This window comes from Pelodiscus sinensis, chromosome 21 (assembly GCF_049634645.1).
Source record: "Pelodiscus sinensis isolate JC-2024 chromosome 21, ASM4963464v1, whole genome shotgun sequence".
In the NCBI taxonomy this organism is placed as follows: Eukaryota; Metazoa; Chordata; order Testudines; family Trionychidae; genus Pelodiscus; species Pelodiscus sinensis.
Window position 1 is genome coordinate 25,229,419 of NC_134731.1, and position 21,422 is coordinate 25,250,840.

The following is a 21,422-nucleotide window of genomic DNA, read 5'->3' on the forward strand; positions in this document are numbered from 1 at the left end:
GTGTGGGGGGTGAGGTATATATTGGACTGAAGTCACTTGCTTGGCTGTTGGCTAGGGAAACCTGCTGTCTAGTTGTAGCCATGGTTGTGCCAGGATGAGAGTGAAGAATGCCTTTCACAGGACTAACTAGTCTGTCAACAGAGGCTGGGCCAATGAGAGATTTGCCTCACACACTGTCTTGGGAACCTGCTATAGCTCCAGCTTGTGAACCCTCCTGGAAGGAAGGCCATAGGGACTTTGGAAGCAGTCTGACAGTCCTGCAAAAAGGATTGTGGTCCTGTTCACATGACAATGAAACCTTCAGTTATCAACTGACCATCAACCCCATGTCACTTGAAACTGGAAGCATAGTGAGGCAACAGCAGATATGGGGGTGGGGAGGAAGGAGGAGAACAGAAGCAAGTACAGTTTAGTACTGTTAGAGCAGATTTTTTTCCTTCTGCATAATACAACTTCAAAGATGTATCGAGTAAATATTTAGTTGTAAACTTGTGAAAGAACCATCCTACTACTTTGTTTGGTGTTAGGAAGAGCCTCCGTTCCAGATGAGTCTACCATAGTTTCTTTGACTTGTGGCCATAGATCCTTTTTCCTGAACTCCTCTGCAAAGCTGATGTAGACGGCTCTAAGAGGTAGATGTCAGTAAGACTATAGCATATCTTGGCTAGTATTGCTCATTGGGTTCAAAATGAAGGCTTCTTTGCCCACACGTCATCAGGGAAGCTGTAGTAGAAACCTGACCATCAGGCTTGAATATAGTGGCTGCCCTTATTCCTTTCATTAAGGACTGTCCAGTCATGCAGCCAAGCTGCATTTGAGGGACAAAAATCACCTAGATTGGAGATAAAAAGTTGCTATTAATGGAAGAAGCTCTCTCTGTTGGATGCAGAAAATGAAATTGAATGTTAGAGGAGTCTAGGTGTGGGGAGACTGAAAGGATGATCTGTGCTCCTCTAGTAAGTGTGGTCTTAGCAGGAAGATGGCTTCCCAATCCACTAGCACATAACTATAGTGAAAGCAGTTCTTGTGTTGGCACAAGCATCTCTTGCAAAAGAACCTCTGCCACTTACTAGAAAGGAGGACTCCTTTTTGTGGCCTCAAACACTAAAAACCACTCTTCATCCTATCCAACGTGCCTAAACATACAACTATCAGCTAATGCTTTTTATTCCTCCCTCTACAGCCGGCATTGTGGACGTCTGCTCTGCCATAGATGTTCAACAAAGGAAATTCCCATCATAAAATTTGACTTAAACAAGCCGGTTCGTGTTTGTAACATCTGCTTTGACGTCTTGACTCTGGGAGGAGTCTCCTAATACGTTGTGGGAACAGGGGGATTCTCAATCAGTGCTCTTCGGACAGCAGCTCTGCTAGCAAGCCTTGTACACCGGAAAGGGAAGACCTATACATGTCTTCCTTTGGCAATAGACTGAACTAATTAAGGACCATGTTAGATATATTCCAGCATAAATGATTTTGTATGACTATAAATGTTCTGGGCCGTGATAGATTTCACTGACTAATGAATTTGGAGAGGATCATCTAAAACTAAGTGATAAACCTGAATTGAGTTAGACCCTCCAAGTTGCAGTGGGCATGGAAATTAAAATTGCATTAGACTGGTGTCCTGTGCTGATTAAAAAAAATAACAGGCCTGTGCTTGCTCTGGTGCATTGCATTGAGCTAAAGTCTTGCTGTTTTCAGGCTTTTAATAAGAGATGGCACTAAGCTTCGAGGCAAATGCATCGTCTTCAAAGAAGTGTTCCCTTTGTCCCTCGAAGGCTTTTTTAGAACACTGGACTGTGCTGTGGCAGCCATGACCCATTTTGAGTTAAATCTTTAAACAGGGTTTAAAAGGGCAGAGCTGAAGAATCGTGGCCTTACAAGAGAGCTTTACAATATCTTGGATACAAGAGTCAGGATTGCCATTCCACAATGATACCTCCTTTGTAAATGTCTTATTAGCTCCAGCATGTTCAAGAAGAAATTGGCAGTCTTCCTTGATGGCTGTAGAACCAGTGAAGTCCACTTCTGTTGTACCCTTTGCATTAGTGGTCTCTCTGGCTTAAACCATTTTTGTGTAACTTAAGTGTTCTGAGAACACACCTGAGCTTACACTAATTGAAGAAACACTAAAAACCAATTGGGTGGCTGTACTTGCTGCGAAGAAATAGTGCTGGAGCTGCAGTCATGAATCCGACAAGGGACGCTAGTTACCGGAGTGGCATTTCTTGGCTTTAAAGACAATATGATTAATCAGTGCAGGATGGAACCAGTCCTCTTTGCTGACTCAGCATGCTGTTTCTGCACTTCTAGATGGTCAGTACAAGGCTCCAGGTCCAGCAGAATGGCCAGTTGGCTGTATTTGGAGGTTCACTGTCAAATATTAGGCAGTTGGGGTTTCAGGAAGGATTTCTGATTGCACTGTGAAACAGCCTAATGTCAAACCTTTGCACATTCTAACTCTAGAATGGGTTTTTTCTAGTCTGTAGTCCCTCTTAAAAATGCTGAATCCATGAAGCAATGACACAGGTCTAGTTCTCCTCTTCCTACCTTTGCTCACCGTCCTTCCTCTCACCCCCTGGGTTGTAGCCTATGAATCACTTAACTGCTAGGAAGCACTTATGTTGGTGAACTGGCTGTTCTATGGTAAGAATAGGTCAGTCAGTTTAACATGTCCTTAAAGTGTCTGGCCTTAACCTTTTTAGTCCTGGGCTATACAGCTGTAGATCAGACTAAATGCAGCATTCCTGCTCTTTGCTCCATGAACAAATCAGTTGTGTGTGTGTGTGTATATATATTTTTTTGTTAGTGTTCATTAACCACTACCTGTACGTGATATGGTGTGTGCAATGGGGGTTCTGAACTCTAATTTCCCTGTCTTCTGGAATAGTGACATGTCCAGTATTTACTGCCTACATGTAAAATGAGCCGACAAACCAGAGTGCTACTTTTTTATATTTCTGTGGTTTATAGGATGTATTTGCTTTGTTGAGCAAAATTTGGGCGTGTGCAGTAAAACAGACTAGCACCCATCTAGTGCATTTCAGATGGAATCTCAGTGCACTGATTGGTCTTACAACATATGTTGGTGCAAAAAACTGGAACCCTGAACTTAGTTAACAGTAGAGTGAAATAATGGACCAACTTTGTCATTCACGGTCAGTACAAATCATGTTAGCTATGGCAGTAGCCCTGTTCTTTCAATAAAGGACAAATACTGCCACTTCCTTAAAAGGTGGCATTCTTGGATGTAAACAGTGTGTACCTTCAGCATACCTAAATTTGAATAGCAGCTTGCCACAGGCTCCTTCTGAGACCCTTGAGAAGGATGGCATGAATGAGTGTCTCAAAACCACTTGGTTACAAAGCATGATGGTTCACCTGAACAAAAGAAATCATGACCAATCTAAGAATAATGGATCACTTCTGATTGTGTTTAAAATATTAGTAGCTCATCATGGATTTGCATAAGTTATCAGTTCAAAGAAATTGTCAACCACTTGCACTTAAACTGACTCTCCACAAGTGGAGATCAACTTCTCACACTTCCTTACCCACTTAAAACCTGCGAAGAAGAGAAGATGCAACATGAGATGATAGGAGTGGTTATTCTAAAGTCATTCACTTTAGTTTGGGGAGCCCTCTGGGAAGTGCTCAGCAGCTTTTACAGTCGATCCAAAGCAGTTTGTTTCTTATGCTAGCCTCCTCTTACATGTTGCAAACTCACTTTCAAGGGGTGGAATAGAAATTTATGGTGGCTTTAAAAATAAAACAATCCTAAATCCTAGCTAAGCACTTAAAAAAATAGTAGCATTAATACTTGATGTGGCATCTGTCCCTCATTGGAATTCCAAGGCAGGTATGAGTATTAATAGCCTTCCACTTACAACCTGAAAGTACATTTGAGCTTGAAGTCAAAGCGACTACGTTCTCAACAGAAATCTGACAAATGCCAAGTGCTTTTATTATGTTTTTGTCTTCTGATTTCTTGAAGGTAGCTGCTAGGAGAAGTGGTGTGCATTTTTTTTTCTTCAGCTCTTATTCGGTGTGGTAGTCATAAACTGTTACAGGCTATCAAATCAGTGAAAGCTCTTAATTCTCTAGTGGTGATTAATACATTTCTAAGTTGGCAAATAATGAGATTCCTTTGTGGCACATTTTACAACTGGCACCCCAAAACCCTGCCACACTTACTATCCTTTGATACAACTTACAGAATGTTAAACATCAATTTGATCACAGATGTCCTGGGTTAGGTGAGCATGAGACTGAATTCTCTTCTTGGCCCGCTTTGTGCAGTTTTGTCAGGTTTAGAGTTTTAGGCAGTTGTGGTTGAAAGGGGGAAATTTTGGTGCCTGTTCTGTGTTGCAAAAGGAATTCAGTCTCCAAGATAGTCAATCCAGCCCCTCCTCCAAGCACCATTCATTTGAATTTAAAATTAGATATTGAAGTAAAAGTCTAGGGGAATAACCTTTCATTTCATTCTAGTAAATACAACAAGAAGTTTTTGGAATTACTGGTGTTCAAGGTACTAACACAAACATTACTAATTAACTTACTAACAGTTTACAGATGCCTTAAAGACTTCCTGTATGGAGACAAGTGACTCGTACAACTTGTCACGTAGCATACGTAAGATCATCTGTGTAACAAATGAACATAGGGAGTTTTGTAGACTGTAGTTTTTATATTTTGATGATTTTTCCCACTGCAGCAAGTTTGTTTGGAGACCTGGATATTGCAACAAATTCTTGCTATTGCATGTTGCATTAAAGTATAAAAGATTGATCATTCAGAAGCTTCCCGGTGATCAAAATATGTGAAACTGTCAACCTTGCTATTTATGATATAGAAAGTCTTAAAACAATGGGATTTTCTGAGTCCAATCTTAAATGTATTTTTGCAATATTCCTACTCCTGTGTAATGAATCATTGTAATAAATTGAGGATGACTAGAGAAAAGACACCATGTGGACTGTAAACCTTAATATAAAAATACATCCTCTTACTGCACCAGTAATAAAGTACAGGAAGAAAAGTCTTATTCCCAGGGTTTACTGGTAAATTTCCTCCTTGCTTGGAAACTAAGGTGCAAGATTTAATTATTTCAACTTGGCTTCTCTTTTGTAAACTATTAAGCATATAGTGATTATTCCAGACATATATGGTAAAATACTTGTATAATTGCTTAATTAGAATTATTTTGGCAGACTAACTCTGCTGTACTCTTGAGTAAATTATACACTCACCAAAACCCTTTCAGGATAGATTTGGCTGAAGTCATTCCTGTGTAGTCCTGAATTCCTGTGCTGCACAGATCTAGACTTTCAGTCAGCTAGTTCAGTTCATGTGTTTTCCCCCAAACCAATTTTTAGCTTCATATGCATTAAATGTAATACTGAATTGGAAGTGAATTGAAAGAAAACAAGTGCAAAGTCACTTTTACACATGGCAGATGCCTCTTATCTAATCCATGTAGCTTTACTTCAAAAAGGGAAGCTCCAGAGTAACTGTAAAACCAGCCAAAAGCATTTTGTTAGGATTGTTTGTGACTTGTATGTTTTGACAATAAACATTGCTAAAAATAACTGATATGAATTTGTTCATTCTATGTGATTATGGAAGTAATTCTCTGAACTGCATGCTACTCTGTAGCATTATAGAGGAATGTTAACAGAGCCCTTGCTTAGGGTATGTCTATACTTGCATCCTAGTTCAAACAAGGGATGCAAATGTAGGCATTAGAAATAGTCAATGAAGAGGGGATTTAAATATCCTGCGCTTCATTAGCATAAGATCACCGGCATGTTACTCTGATCAACAGCTGTTTTGAAAGTGAAAGTGCATGCCAGGACGCGTTAGTTCGAACCAAAGCCATTGGTTCAAACTAACGTTACTCTCCAAAAAATGAGGTTGGATATTGGGAAAAGCTATTTCCCTAGGAGGGTAGTGAAGTACTGGAATAGGTTGCTTAGGAAGGTGGTAGACTCTCCAACCCTAGAAGTTTGTAAGTTCTGACTTAAAGTCCTGGCTGAGATGATTTAGTTGGGGTTGGTCCTGTTTTTAGCAGGGGGTTGGACTCAATGACCCTGAAGTCTTTCAACCGTAAGATTCTATGATCATGAGCTTTCATAGGTAAAACCCTCATCATCTGAGTTCGAGTGGAAATATCACAGATTCTGGTATGTCCCACAATTGACAGGTACTTATAAATATATGTTAATGAAGCTAATTAAGTGGGCTGGATGTGTCCCATTTGTCGCTTTTGATGTGAAAATGCAGATGTCAAAGTCTGGCGAAACTTGGCTTTCTAGTGCGTTAAACAGTTAATACCTTTATTCAAGCCCAGGGTCACTCAAATTTGTAGATGAATTCCGGTTCTGCAGCCTCTCTGTAATTGGCTGGTCAAATTACTTTGTAAAAGAATGGCTACTTTTTAAATCCATCAAGTGACCAGGCAGGTTAAAATGTTCCCCTAGAGGTTTGTGTTGCCATTTTGGATATCTAATTTGTGTCCATTTTATCCTTTTGGTGCAGAGATGGTCTGGTTCGGCCAATACACATGGCAGAGGAGCATTGCTGGCACTTAATGGCAAATATCCCATTTAGAGAATGTGCAGTTGTATGAGCCCGATGTTGTGGCTTATCTGGTTAGGTCCTGTGGTGGTGCCACTTACACTTACTCAGGAACAAACCCAGTTTTCAATTCAGTCCTCATGTCTATGAATCTGAGATGAAGCAAATTTCTTCCAGCAGCCACACAGTACAAGTTGGGAGGTTGTCTGAATTGCTGAGTTGATAAGACTTTCTCTGATTTAAGACACAGTTTTCCCCTGGAGAGCTATTGTATAACTACAGGAACGGTTTCAGAGTGGATAAGCTCTAGAACAGGGGCTCTTACAACAAATTATTGGTGGCTTCTGGTCACAGATGTTATTTCCCTGAAATAACTAACTAGGAAAAATTACTATGCACCTTAACTGCCATCCTGGGTCAGACTAAAGGTCCATCTAGCCAAGTATCCTGGGGGGGAAGAAGGGGGAACCAGAACAAGAATCCTCAAGTGACTCCTCCCTTGGCACCCATTCTCAGAGGCCAGGGTTGCCATTCCTGCCCCATTGTTGGACCTAAATTAATAGAGATTTAGCTTTTTTTAAATCAAGTGTGTTTTTTTCTAGCCTCAAAAATACTGTGAAAAGCTGCATGTTCAGTATCACTTCACAGGACATAGTTGCTACCTTGCAGGCTGTTTAAAGGTAACTTGTTATAGCCACCCGGCTCACTAGCAAATCTGTGAAGTGATACATTCATGTTTAATACCACTTGTCTCAACCAGACTCAGGACTGGAAGGGGGACTCAGCAGGGGCCAGGAGCAATGGCAGGATGCATGTAGTAGTGGGAGGCAGTGAGGATCTGGGGCCAGGAACATGGCACAGGGATGGTGGAGGTAGACAAGGACCCCTGCAGCTATATGGCTAGGGCCAGGCACCAAGAGCCAGTCACTGCATGGCCAGAAATTAATGGAGATAGCCTGTCTCCTGCCTTCACAGCAGGACCAAGTACCATCCCTAACAAATTTTTGCCCCAATTCCCTAAATGGGGAACCATGGATTGAACTCGCACCCCTGGGCTTAACAGGCCAATGCTCAAACCACTGAGCTATCCCTCCCTCTAACTTGGCTCCTACTACTGCAAGTCCTGAGCTCAGCACTTGGGGCTACCACTGTTGCAGCAGCCAGCGTCTACAGCCAGAGGTCACAGTCCACCACAGCAAGTCTACAACCAGGACTAAGGGTTGGTAGCCCAGCAGGTGGCCACCGGCCAGGGATCAGTACAGTGAGCCCTCGCTACTTCGCGGTTCGACCATCGCGGATTCACGACTTCGCGGACTTTTTTCATTACATTATGTATATACGTGAATCCGCGATGGTCAAACCGCGAAGTAGCGAGGGCTCGCTGTATACATGTTAAATATGGTGTCCCTACTTCGCGGATTTTCAACTATCGCGGTCGGGTTTGGAACCTATCTACCGCGATAAACGAGGGTTCACTGTATCTTCAAGAGGTAGTCAGCAACTGAATCGGGCCAGGGGTCAGACCCCAGGGTCAGCCCCTTGTCTGGGTCTAGGAGTCGGAGGCTAGGGCCTGCGGTTGATGACCAGGGCGGCAGCGGTGGCTCAGTGCCCCTCCTTGGCAATCAGGGCTGGGCCTTAGAAAGCAGAGGTGGGGATCACCACCCAGTGTCTGCCTGTGCCACCTGGCCAGAGATCATCACCTAGCATCAGATTTGCTACCACACTGTCAGAGCAAGTGGCCACTACTGGGGTTGGTGGCATGCAGGCCAGAGGTAGGGATGAGTCTGGCCAAGCTGGAGGTGGAGTCTGAAGTAGAGATGTTAATTGAATAGTTGATTAACCTCCTGCAGCATTCTTATGGGTTACGTGGGGGCGAGGGTGGTATCAGAGGCAGCAGCACAGGGTGCCAGGCAGGAGCTGGTCCATGAGGGGAGACAGTTTAAAAACCAGCACCCCTCAAAGGACTGGGCTGCCAGTCTCTCCACACTGCTGCCTCTGATAGACAGCAGCACAGGATGGCAGCAGTCCTTGTCTGGGCAGGGGCCTGAGCTTCTGGACCTGGAACAGTCAGCCTGCCTGCCCGCCTGGCTCCAATACATTTTAAATGCAGTGCCACAGCATGAGCCAGACTGCTGGCCAGCCTAAAACATTTAGGCTGTGTCTACACTGGACCCCTTTTCCGGAAAAGGGATGCAGATGAGACAAGTCGGAATTGCAAATGCAGTGGGGATTTACATTTTCCCTGCTTCATTTGAATAAACATGGCTGCCGCTTTTTTCCAGCTCGGGGCTTTGCCGGAAAAAAGCGCCAGTCTAGACGGGGATCTTTGGGAAAATAAAGCCTTTTCCGAAAGGTCCCTTATTCCTCTTAAAATCAGGAATAAGGGACCTTTCGGAAAAGGCTTTATTTTCCCAAAGATCCCCATCTAGACTAACATGGCTGCCACCAAAAAGCACCATACAAATGAAGCAGGGAAAATGTAAATCCCCATGGCATTTGCAATTCCGCCTTGTCTCATCTGCATCCCTTTTCTGGAAAAGGGGTCCAGTGTAGACACAGTCTTACTGGTAGAGGGTGAATGCATGTGGTCTGGAGCATTAACCAATCAGCCTTGCTTATCAGTTAATCACCTACACTATTGCATCCGTAGTCTGAAGCCACATGGCCAGAGCTGAGGGATCATCACCCAAAATACTGCAGCTGTTGGTGCCCAAAGGCCCATGCAGCCAGGCTTCATAAATGGCACCAGCCACCCCAGGGCCGCAGCCTGAGCTCCACTCCCACCCTCCATCAGGCAAGAGCTCATCTTGCTCCTTCAGTATTGTACTAGGGCTATGAAAGTGCAACTGTGCACATGGTTAACCAATGAGCCTGGGCTCAAGGGCTAGGTGCCTGGTAGGCATGGAGGGCCAGCGCAAGCCAGTTCCCTGCACACCCTGGCTCCTGCTTCTCGATCAGAGGCAGCAGTGTGGGGGAGGAGGGAAAGGCAAGAGCTGGTGCTTGCAAGGAGCTGACTGCCCCCCACCCAGTATGTAACCATTGATGATTTCAGCAGTTACATGTTTACTTAAATGCACTTTAACATTCTTATATTGTACCTCAACTGCCCGCAGAGGTGGTGCAGGGTAGTGATGTAACAGTGCAGCAATTAACTGATAAGCAAAAGCTTTTGGGTTAATGCTATAAACTAGATGCATTTCCCTCCCTCCACAACCAGTAAACTTTCTAGCAGGCTGGCCAGCAGCCCAGCTCACCCCTAGCTGTGGCTCTGCATTTAAAGTGCATTAGGAGCTGGATGGGCAGGCAGCCCAGCTCTGTTCCAGTTTGCACTGGGTCCAGGAGCTCAGACCCATGCCCCCCAGACAGGAGCTGCTGCCTTTTTATCAGAGGCAGCAGCACAAGGTGACAAGCACCTGGTCCACAAGAGGAGCTGGTGTTTAAACTGGCTATCCTTGTGGACTAGCTCCCACCTGGCACCCTGCATTGCTGCTGCCCCTGCGGACTATAGAACAGTTGACTAACCAATAAGAATTCATGAGGTTACTGGACTATTCAATTAAACGATATTTAATGTCCCTAGTGCGGGGCAGCACATCCAGCAGCAAGGGGGAGGAGGTAATGCTTTGCTCTCTTCTCTCCTCCCATGAGTGCTGTGGCCACATTTGAGAAATTGTCCTAGTACAAGCTTAGTACTCAAGAGGGAAGAACCAAAAAACTTGAACAGAAGCAATACAACTAGAAGAACTTTAATAAATAACTTCTAAACCATCCCTGTGTTGTGGTACAAACACTTAAAAAAACTGGTCTACAGCAAACTTAGTGTGCTAACTTTAAAAGTGTTGGGGATGTACCTTGTCACTTATGTATTTTTGAATACTGCTTTGCCTTCTTGTGACTCCCATCATGTAATGACTTGCACTAGTTAATTTTGGAGGGGAGGAGAGAGAGAGAACTCGATAAGACAGGCATTCAGGAAGTTTTCTCCTCTCTTGTAAAACATACTTTTTAGACCGAAGCTTCATAAGGAAAGCCTGACAGTATAGGTCCTTTTACCCTTTCTCCTGCTGGCCTGTTACTGCACTTTGGAAACTAATGCTGCTTGCTTTAAGAAACTAGATTGGTTCTCTTGAAAACAGCTCCCATGTTGCCAAGCATGCTCATAGGAAACAGTGGCTGTTGAAATTGTAGCTGGTAGTAGTTTTACCAACAAAACAATAGGACATGCCTTCTAAAGAGGAGCCCTGCTTCTGCACGTGGGCGGTATACACCGATTGCTTGTACAAAGTAGCCATGCACAGAAGAACAGTACTAGCTTACGTTGCATATGGCCTAAAGACTAATGCAACAGCCATACTGGATCAGCCCAAAAAGTCCATCTAGTTCAGCATCCTGTCTTCTGATAGCAGCGAATGGCAGGTGCCCCACAGGGAATGAAAACAGGTCATGATCCAGAAGCTGGTGACAGAAGTTAGGGTCACTATTGAATTTTGCAAGTTAGAGGCTGGGCCTTTCCAAAGACCTGATTCCTGCCCTAAAGTTTTTACAATTTAATTAAAGAATTCAACAAGTAGAGGTAGTCAATAACAGGAAGGGAGGAGAGACTGCTGGATTATAGCAGTACAATCAGTTATATCAGCCACTTTCATTGTTCAATAGAACAGGTGACTCATGGCTTATAAATACTATGGAAGTAGTGAGACATCTGGGTATTTGGAGAGAGTCGATAGGAGACAAGGACTTAGATGCACCCTTAGGCTATGTCTACATTACAAGATTTTTGCACAAAAACCAGTAGAGCGTCCACACCACAAGCACATTTTTGCACAAGAAAATTGACATGAGGGCTTTTGCCCATAGAGGTCTTAGTCTCTCTCCGTGAGGAGTAACTCCTTTTTGCGCTACAGCTCTTGTGCAAAAAGGCAGGTATGGACAGTCTGGAAGGGTTTTTGGCAAGAAACTCCTATCGGGGGAAAAAGCACAGGTGCTCTGATGGCCACTCTGTGAATGGACATCAGAGCTTTCTTGCGCAAGAGCATCCATGCAATGTGGACGGGCTCTCATGCAGAAGCACATCGCTTTTGCAATGAGCTCTGAGGTCTGGACACGTTTTTGTGCAATAACTGTTCCGCAAAAGTCGTCTTGCGCAAAAAGCCTCAGTATTTCCTGTAGTCAAAGAATAGTACAAACACTAGTTGAGGAAACAGATATTGCATCACCTAGTGTCCTGTGTTCATTTGACAAATGTAGCTTTTGGATAGTCAAACCATACGAGATACCAGATGACATAACTGTAGCGGGGAGAAAAGCTTCAGTTACTAAGTCATTTCTCAGTGAGTTGGTGGCTCAGTGGGTGGTGTGTGCAGACTAGCGTGACAATGAGAGCAATGCTGTGATGGGAGTGAAGAGAGGGAGGCTATTCTGTGCTTCAGTAAGTGAAAATGGTTCTACAGTGGTGTACTAGCTCAGAGCTCCCTTCGCATGAAATATTACACGCACCAGCACCATTCCCCACACATGTCTATTTCTTGATTGCAGAAGAAAAATCCTTTTTTCTTGCCAGAATTAAGTGCCAATCCACCAAGTTGTAGAAAGATTTTCCGCTCTAACATGACTTTCCTTACCATGCTCCTTCCATTTCTCACGCATCCACTGCTTTTCCTGGCACTTCAGCATGGTGTTTAAATTTACTGAGGCATAATTATACAAACGGATTCCTGTTTCTGACTCAATACCAGAGAATCCACAGTGAAGCTCAAAAAATGCATCTCTCAAAACCAATATGGTTATTGACTCAATCCTTTAACACACACCAGTCAGCCAGTGGATGGCATCCCTTGTATTCCTGTAGGTTAGGATTGTCCAAGTCACCTCTGTCACTGTGCTCAGTAGAATCCAGTTGTCCAGAGGGAGGCCCAGTAGTTCTCACACACACACAGTGACTATCACTGGAACCAGGCTTGTACAGTTTCCTGGGTACTCCAATCCAGTCTCTCTTCACTCCCCCACTATGGATGAAAGAATATGATCAAATACACGCTAACAGCTAAACCAAACCACGTTCTTTCTTCTCACCCAATAGATATGTATTTCACACCCGCAGCTGAGTGCAAGACTCTCCTGAAGGGGACTGGGGCAACTACAAGTATGCTGTAACCTGAACTAAGGACTATTTTCAGAAGCCGGAATATGATCCAGTCTCTTCTCCAGACTAAACAAACCCATTTTTTCAATATTTCCTTATGTCATATTTTCTAGATATCTAATAATTTTTGTTGCTTTCCATGGAACTTTCTACAATATCTCCATATTAGGGATGTAAAAAGTTGTTAAAGTGTAACTGCTAAAAATCCTAGCGATTAACCCCTGCCTGTGGTGGGCCCTAGAGGGCTGGAGCAGTCCCCTACACAGGGCGGGTGGGGAGCTGCTCCAGACCCATCCAAGTTAACTGGTTAACCATTTACATCCCTAGTCCATATCTTTCCTGACTCCAGTTGTGGCTTTATAAGTGAGGAGTGAAGTGGAAGAATTACTTGTCATGTCTTGCTAATGACATTCCAGCTAACATGGGGTAAGCAAATAATTTTTCATGGGGGGCCCACTCAAAGAATTTGGAAGTGGTCAAGGGCCATACTCTTCCATGGTATTAATGGAGGAGGTGTGGGGTATGGGATGGAGGTTGGGTGCAGAAGGGAGCTCAAGGCAGAGGATTGGTGTGCAGGAGGGGGACAGGTGCAGGAGAGGATTCTGACCTAGAAGAGGAGTGCAGGGCTAGGAGGGAGTTGTGACTTGGGAGGGGCAGGGTTTGGTAGGGAGTATGGGTGCATGAGCAAGGATGCAGAGGTTTGGGTTACATGGGGCAGGGATGCAGGAGAAGGGACAGAGAGTGGGAAGGAAGGGAAGGGCTGGGGTGCCAGAGGCAGGCTGTAGCTGGGAGGCACTTAACTAGACGGCACCTAGCCAGCAGGTCCCTCAGGCAGGCTCCCTGCCTTCCACCCATGCACGCCGCTCAGAGCGGAACACTGTGGGGGCCATGTGCTGCTCTGACTGCTGCGAGCCATGGGGGTGAGGGTACTTCATGTTTTGTCTGCCCTGCAAACATGCAGCTCCCATTGGCCAGTTTCCAACCAATGGGAGCTGTGATATTATGCTGGGATTGGGACAGTGTACAAACCCACTTCCTCCTCCCCCGGGTGGTGGTAGTGATGGGAGAAGCACATGGCCTCTGCAGCTTTGAGCCGCATGTAGGGGCAGGCCAGGCAGGGAGCCTGCCGGAGGCTCCTGAGCTGCGGGTCATATCTGATGGCTTGGTGGGCTGGATGTGGCTTGCAGGTCACAATTTGTCCACCCCTGAGCTAGTACATCCCAGAATGATGTTTGCTTTTTTGCAACACTGTTACATTGTTGATTCATATTTAGTTTGCATAGGAAGCAGTCCTGCAGAACTAGTCACTTCCCATTTTGTATTTTGCAATTGATTATTCATTCTTAAGTAGTAATTCGCATTTGTCCTTATCAAATGTCATCCCATTTAATTAAGACAGTTCTCCAGTTTGGCAAGATGATTTTGAATTCAGTCTTCCAAAATGCTTGCAACTCCTCTCAACTTAACTTTTAATCATACAAGCTATTCCACTGATATTTCACAGTATTTACATGCTTAAAATTAAGCCCATACTTAAATATCTTGTTGGACATGGGTGATAGTACAGCACTAGCACCAACTAAGATTGTTTGTTTTTTTAAATTTAAAAATCTAATGCTTAAGGTGGGCAAATTTCAGCCCACGGGTTGGATCCGGTCCACAGGGTTAGTCTCTGGCAGGCTCCCACCTCTGTTTACCTGCCCTTCTGCAGGTATCGGATGATCACAGCTCTTTTTGGCTGCAAATTGCCATTCACGACCAACGCAAGCGGCAGGAAGTGGCATTTTTTTCCGTGTCACTTCCCATCACTTGCATTGGCCATGAATGGTGATCTGAGACCAATGAGAGCTGTGATCGTCTGATACCTGCAGAAGTGCAGGTAAACAAAGTGGTGGTGGCCCACCAGGGACTAACCCTGGCAGGCTGCTGTATTTTTATTGCCCACCCCTGACTTAAGAGATACGCATACATTTCTGTAAAGGTACCTTTAGCCCTGGTATATATGGCAATGTTTCTCTATCAATTTTTATTAGAATGCAGTTAATGCTAGTGTATGTCTGCTAGACTTCAAAGGTATTTTATCAGACAGATATTGTCTCCAACATTCATTATGTGGCTAGAACTGCTGGGAAATGGCAATCTTCATTTTGATCTAATGCTTCCATTGGATCCTTGGTACTGGTTTCATTTATTGGAATTGCTGCTCATGCACAGCTATCAATTCACCTACTCAGACTGCTATCTTTAGTTCAAAAGCCTTGACAGAACTGTAGTTAGCATAAACAGCATTTTACAAACTGTGCAGCAGTATTTTAAAATTAGCTTCTGTACTTGATGAGTTTATGGTCTCTGAAGATACCATTTCCCAGACTCTGTTAATGCTAATACAGAATTCCTACCCATTTTACTAAGCTAAGGCTTGCCAGAGCGAGCAAGTGCTAATAAGGATGTGACTTCCACAATGTTGCAGAAGGGCTTTGCTAAACAATTCTTGCAATGCACCTGAATGTCTGATTTAATTCCCTGAGATTGCAGATGATAGGTTGGACCATGCTGGGAGGGGTTGCAACTGATCTGAACAAACTGGAGAAATGGTGTGAGGTAAATAGGATGATATGTAATAAGGACAAATGCAAAACACTCCACTTAGAAAGGAACAATCAGGTTTACACATATAGAATGGGAAGCGATTGTCTAGGAAGGAGTATGGCAGAAAGGGATCTAAGGGTCATAGTGGACGACAAGCTAAATATGAGTCAACAGTGTGACGCTGTAGCAAAAAAAAAAAAAAGCAAACATGATTCTAGGAGGCATTAATAGCAGTGTTGTGAGCAAGACATAAGAAGTCATTCTTCAGCTCCACTCTGTGCTGATTAGGCCTCAATTGGAGTACTGTGTCCAGTTCTGGGCACCACATTTCAAAAAAGATGGAGGAACTGGAGAAGGTTCAGAGAACAGCAACAAGAATGATTAAAGGTCTAGAGAACATGCCCAATTCTTTCAGTCTTCCTTCATAGGTCTTGTTTAGTTTGGAAAGAAGACTGAGAAGGGACATGATAGCGTCTTTCAGGTATCTAAAAGTGTGTCATGGGGTGGGGGTGGAAGAAATTGTTCTCCTTGGCCTCTGAGGATAGGACAAGAAGCAATGGGCTTATACTGCAGCAAGGGAGGTTTAGGTTGGACATTAGGAAAAACTTCCTGTCAGGGTGGTTAAACAGAGGAATAAGTTGCCTAGAGAGACTGTGGAATCTCCATCTCTGGAGATATTTAAGAGCAGGTTAGATAGACGTCTATCAGGGATGGGTTAGATGGTACTAGGTCCTGCTGTGAGGGCAAGGGACTGGAATCGATGACCTCTCAAGGTCCCCTCCAGTTCTAGTGTTCTGTGATTCTATGAAAAAGCTTTGCTACCATTTAACACTGTATTATCTCAGCACCTCCTGGATGAGAGATCAGCAAAACTTTTTAGAACTAGGAATGGGAGAGTTAAGCTATTTCAGGCTTCCAGGAAAGAAGCTCAACCCTCTTCTCCCAGAGGTAGAGGCTCAGAACCACCCCCCCCCCCCCTTGGCTCAAAAAGCAGGAACTCTTCAGGTCCTACAGGAAGGGAGTATGTGGGGAGAATCCAAATAACCTCCTATCCCCATTAGATAGATACAACAGCTAAGTAAATTATAGCAGAGCTAAGAGCTCCTTTCTCTTTGCAGGTTCATGCTAAATGCTCAAAAAGAGTCAAGGGGTTAAGTGGCTTAACCTCATCTACATCGATACACAACAATCATCCCTGCTGCGTGGCCTAAACATGTCAGAAACGATTTCTGCTAGATCTGTGCCAAAGCTGTCAGTGGTACCTAGACCAGCATACATAAAGTCGCAGATGAGAGAGGTCCAGAGCTTGTCTCTACAGAGTCTGACCACGCCAGCAGAAAGGCAATGTTTACCTTTGTTTAGAGCACCAGAATCTGCTGCCACTAGCTAAACTCCATTCAGAGTTACAGAGTGGGAACTTATTGTTTTGTCCCTTGAGTTTCAGCCCTTCTTCGATGACAGCATTAGCCTGTTCCAGAGCTTCTGTAGGTGCCCCATTTTCATCATAAAATCTTCCTACCAGTTTACCTTTTGATGGGACAAAAAAAGCCATAACATTTTTTAAAATGCCTCCATAAACCCTTTAAAAAGCATTATATTGTACATGAAAGTGCTGTTTTGGGCACTCTGAGCATATTTTAAAATTAAAAGAATTAAGTGTCCACAACTTAATGCCTTCTGATCAGGAATCTTAAAACATTTTTGCAAACATTAACAGTCATAATAGGTGTAATTCACTATTTCCATTTTTTCACGCACAAACATTAAATCACAATAGAAGCCAAGAGACTTGACACCAGTCCAATGTTAACAACCAGTCTAACCTCTAGACAACATTACAGGCAGTCCCCGGGTTACGTACAAGATAGGGACTGTAGGTTTGTTCTTAAGTTGAATCTGTATGTAAGTCGGAACGGCGTCCAGATTCAGCCGCTGCTGCAACTGACCAGCGGCTGACTACAGGAAGCTGGAGGCAGAGTTGCTCTGCCCCGGGCTTCCTGGAATCAGCCGCTGATCAGTTTCAACAGGCTGAATCTGGACGCCAGTTCCGACTTACATACAGATTCAACTTAAGAACCCCAGGCGTCCCCAAGTCAGCTGCTGCTGAAACTGATCAGCGGCTGATTCCAGGAAGCCCAGGGCAGAGCAACTCTGCCTCCGGCTTCCTGTAGTCAGCCGCTGGTCAGTTGCAGCAGCGGCTGAATCTGGACGCCAGTTCCGACTAACATACAGATTCAACTTAAGAACCAAACCTACAGTCCCTATCTTGTACGTAATCCGGGGACTGCCTGTAACGTTGTCTAGAGGTTAGACTGGTTGTTAACCAACCCAGCAGCACTCAAGCTGCTCTGCCCCAGGCGTCCTGATTCAGCCGCTGCTGAAACTGACCAGCAGAGCAGAGCAGCTTTTCTTGCCCCGGAGGACGCGGGTGGCAGGACCACGGCGCATCTGGGCGTCCCGCCGCTCCCGTCCTCCGGGGCGAGAAAAGCTCCGCTCGTAACTGCGGATCCGACATAAGCCGGATCCGCGTAACTCAGGGACTGCCTGTATACAGTCTTTTTTCACAATACTGATCCTGTAATGCCAAACACATTTTTATCAGACTACTGCTATTGTGATTTCATTACATTTGTGTAGCAGTAGAAAATAAAACTTACACTCCCCATTTAGTTCGCCTTTTGTTGGAATGCTCCCCAAACCCTGTATATGCTAATATACAGAGTAAAAATGATGTATATGTAATAGGGATGGAAAGGTTCAATGAATAAACTGGTAACCGTCACTGTTAATGGGCAAGGCTTACCAGTTAAGATTAACTGGTGGGACCTTGGATTCCCGCAAGCAGGAGCTGCTCTGGTGTTCCAGCTAAAGCAGCCTCTGTCTGTGGCAGGCCTGGCAGATTGGGACATCAGAGCAGCCTCTGGTTATGGGCAGCAAGGGGGGAGGAGAAGAGGGATGTTCCAGCCCGGCGAGGGGGGAGGGGGTGGGACCAGTTAAACAACATGGGATTATACATCCCTAATACCTAATGGATTTTGGTTTCAATGGGACATTATTTCCAGAACACCAGAGATTTCAGATACTTTGAGAACATGAGTCACTATTGCTCAGTGTGAAAGATGAGCTGATCAGAAATAAAAGCTAGGTTTACAATCCTTCCGTGTGAAGGTTGGGTTACAGAAGTCAGTCTATATTTTTCAATTTTTAGCCAAATCTCAGAGTGCAGCTCTAGTTTATCTAAATAGAAAATCCAGTCATGTTGCTTAATTCCTTTACAGTCACTGATACAATTCATGGTTAAGGTCCATCAATATCTCTGGCTCAGGATAAATGGGTCCGATTTAAAAGCTGTTTACTGTGAGCAAACAATCCCATTGAAGTCAACAGGATTACCTGGATGAGTGTTTGTAAGATCTGAGGCATAAATATATCAATTTTTCTTCAACTCTCTCACCAATCTGTTCCTTACAAGCTTGTACCAATCACCAAAATTGGTAGACACTAAACTACAAACAGATTTTTGGTACATCACACTTCTACTTTCTCTGGCATGTTACAGTTCAGGGATTAACCGTGTGGTGCAGCTTTTATCCATCTATCGGTATTCACTATTGCTATGGTGTGCATTACTGAGTTATCTGCTTGAAAGTGAATTTTTTGCAGCTTTGCATATGGTAGATCCAACTGTAACTTTGGTTACCTTGGAATAACAACAGTTATTAGACAACTGGGAGGCCCATTATTCTATTGCAAGTATCCATCTAATGCTGCCATCAGATCCTTGGGACTGATTTGTAAGAATCTATTGCAATGATAGCCACTCCCAAAAGATCACTTGCTACAGCAATGATTCCCAAATGGTGTTCCGCGGAACCCTGGGGTTCCACAAAGTGAAAACAAATGTGCAGCGAGAAAATTCCATTACAATAACATATTTAAAAAAATAAATAATATTTGATTTTTGTTTTTAAATATGTGCAATTAAGCTAAATGTTGATCGCATGATCATGTTTAGCATTTATTATTATCCTTCCTTAGTTGTGGTCTACTTTTTCAGCTCCATATCTTAGACTTATTAGGGGTTCTGCAAAGTTCCTTTGAGTTTAAAAGGGTTCCGTGGCCAAATAAAAATTGGGAAAACACCCTGCTTCAGTATTGAGTGATGATAATAGAAACCCAACAAGGCTTCTGAGGATTAACCCATACGTGACTCTGCTAAGTTACCAAGCACGTACCCACAAAAACGTAGTTCTTGCTGTAGAAAGAAAGCCAGTGTTGTACAGTCAACAGTTCTGAGGGCGATAATCCAGAAACATCATCCACCAGGCCAGCGCTGGTGAAATCTCCGGTCACAAAAGCCCTGGAGGCGTCCTTCCCTGGAAAGCAGACAAGATGAACATCCAGCTGGAATATTACACACAGCGCAGGGAGGATCCGCGCTACAGTCCACAGCCCCCCCCCGCCCCGTCAAAGAGACCAACCAGCCACCCCCCCCCCCCCCCAGCTACGGGACCCAGGGGTTTTAAGGCACTGGGGGGGAGGGGGGGCTGTTTTTCATGCCCACGTGAGGCGCAGCACAGAGCTAAGGGAGAACCAACAGCACCCAGAGGGGTGGGGGGGCACTGTCCCTGGGTGGGGGGAAGGAGGGGGGATACCTGCGAAGGCGCTGTAGGCCGCGCCCGGCCCGTAGTGCTTGTGTCCCCGGCTCACGTCGAACACCTGCCCCAGCACCGCCAGGTAGAGGCCGGGGCCGCCCTGCGCTCCCGTGTGGCGCGCGAGCTCGGCGCGGCTCAGCAGCCGACCCCGCCCGGAGAAGAAGGGGAGCAGCCAGGGCGGGGGATCGAACCCGCGGCCCAGCAGCCAAGCGGCGGCCACGCCCAGCGCGGGAAGCAGGAGCCCCCCGAACCCCATGCGAGCCTGAGGGGGGAAAGGCGACAGCCACCCGTAATCAAAATGGCGGGAATGCCATTTGGACCACGTGGTACAACGCTCCGCCCGCCCATTGGCCTCGCCCCGTTTCCTCAAGGGTGCGCTCAGCAGCCATTTTGCCCGCGGGCAATTCCTTCGGCCTTACTTTTTTTTTACGACGCTTTTGTCGCTTTACGATGGCGCGGCAAAAAAAAAAAAAAAAAAAAAAAAAGCGAGCAAGGCCGTGCTCCATAGAGGCGTGTTCTACTCACGACAGTTGAGTGCACGCATCAAATGACGGCAGTGTGGCAACCACACCGCGTTCACCCCCCCGCGGACGGTGCTCGCTTTACGGCAATTTCGTAAAAACGCCGACCGGGAGACTCGTTTTGCGGCGCCGGCTGTCGCTTGGCGGCAGATGCCTCCCCGCCCTCCGGCGTTGACAGGTGTCCAGAAGCCGGGGGAGGCTGCTGACTAAGCCGGGTCGGGCGGAGGCGGCGGCTGCGCGAGGCCTGAGGCGGCTGCCGGTAGCCACCGCAGCAGCAAGCTCCTGGCCCATGGGGAACGTGGTGGGCCACAGCAGCGAGGAGGAGGAAGAGGGGGCCGAGGAGGAGATGGAGGGGACGGCGGCAGCGCCGCAGCCCGGGTCCGCCTGCCCGTCGGGGCCGGGCCCGCTCCCTCCGCTGCCCCTGGCCGCGGTGCTGCTGGAACAGGCCCGGCTGCGGGAGGCCGCGGCCCGGCTGCGGGAGGCCGCCCAGCCCGAGTCGCTGGTGTCCCGGCACCACAGCACCCTGGTGCGCTGGCTGGAGGAGCGGCTGGGCCGCGGCGAGGAGGCCGTCAGCCTGGAGCAGTTCTGCGAGGTGCTGGAGAGCCGCGCCTCGGGGCCGGCTGCCGGGGCCCGCAGCGAGAGCGAGGAGGTGAGGGGCGCGGGGGGGGCGGGGTTCCGAAGGAAGCAGGGTCCCCTCGGCGGGGAGGGGAGTCGAGGCTTGAAGAGCGCTGGTGCCGCGGCGGGGGGCGGGCGTGCCGGGGGCCGGAGGTAACAGAGAGGTGCCAGGGAGCGGAGTGCGCGGGGGGAGGGCCCGGAGAGGCACAAGGGCGCATGGGAGAGTCATGGGAGGATTGGGGTTAATGAGGGAAACTAGGAAGTTGTGGCGTCACGAGGGTAGGAAGGGATTTTAGCTGAGTGAGTGTTTGGTACCTGGTG

The 21,422-nt window shown here is 46.0% G+C and overlaps 3 protein-coding genes across 4 annotated transcripts in view; 2 read left to right on the forward strand and 1 right to left on the reverse strand.

The window, feature by feature from the left end:
* ANKFY1 (ankyrin repeat and FYVE domain containing 1) overlaps positions 1 to 5,595 on the forward strand; it is a 51,163-nt gene extending 45,568 nt beyond the window's left edge. For both annotated transcript variants that reach the window (XM_075904372.1, XM_075904371.1), the window contains exon 25: positions 1,184 to 5,595. In XM_075904372.1, coding sequence (XP_075760487.1) covers positions 1,184 to 1,316 — 133 coding nt within the window. In that variant the 3' untranslated portion in view covers positions 1,317 to 5,595. The remainder of the gene's footprint in view (positions 1 to 1,183) is intronic.
* Positions 5,596 to 10,306: 4,711 nt separating this feature from the next.
* On the reverse strand, positions 10,307 to 20,363 carry CYB5D2 (cytochrome b5 domain containing 2). Its single transcript, XM_075904373.1, has 4 exons — positions 19,966 to 20,363; positions 19,546 to 19,686; positions 16,663 to 16,837; positions 10,307 to 12,584 (listed from the first exon to the last, which is right to left on the reverse strand). Exons 1-4 carry the CDS (start codon positions 20,219 to 20,221, stop codon positions 12,371 to 12,373), a joined length of 786 nt encoding a protein of 261 aa, XP_075760488.1. The 5' UTR covers positions 20,222 to 20,363; the 3' UTR covers positions 10,307 to 12,370.
* Positions 20,364 to 20,524: 161 nt separating this feature from the next.
* ZZEF1 (zinc finger ZZ-type and EF-hand domain containing 1) overlaps positions 20,525 to 21,422 on the forward strand; it is a 92,156-nt gene continuing 91,258 nt past the window's right edge. Inside the window, exon 1 of the mRNA XM_075904370.1 lies at positions 20,525 to 21,135. Coding sequence (XP_075760485.1) covers positions 20,776 to 21,135 — 360 coding nt within the window. The 5' untranslated portion in view covers positions 20,525 to 20,775. The remainder of the gene's footprint in view (positions 21,136 to 21,422) is intronic.

Coding starts and splice junctions, on each gene's coding strand:
- CYB5D2 (XM_075904373.1), bottom strand. CDS start 20,221: ATGGGGTTCGGGGGGCTCCTGCTTCCCGCGCTGGGCGTGGCCGCCGCT. Junction 19,687..19,965: donor GGCCTACAGCGCCTTCGCAG/GTATCCCCCCTC, acceptor TCTGCTTTCCAG/GGAAGGACGCCTCCAGGGCT. Junction 12,585..16,662: donor TTCTGGTGCTCTAAACAAAG/GTAAACATTGCC, acceptor TTTCATCCATAG/TGGGGGAGTGAAGAGAGACT.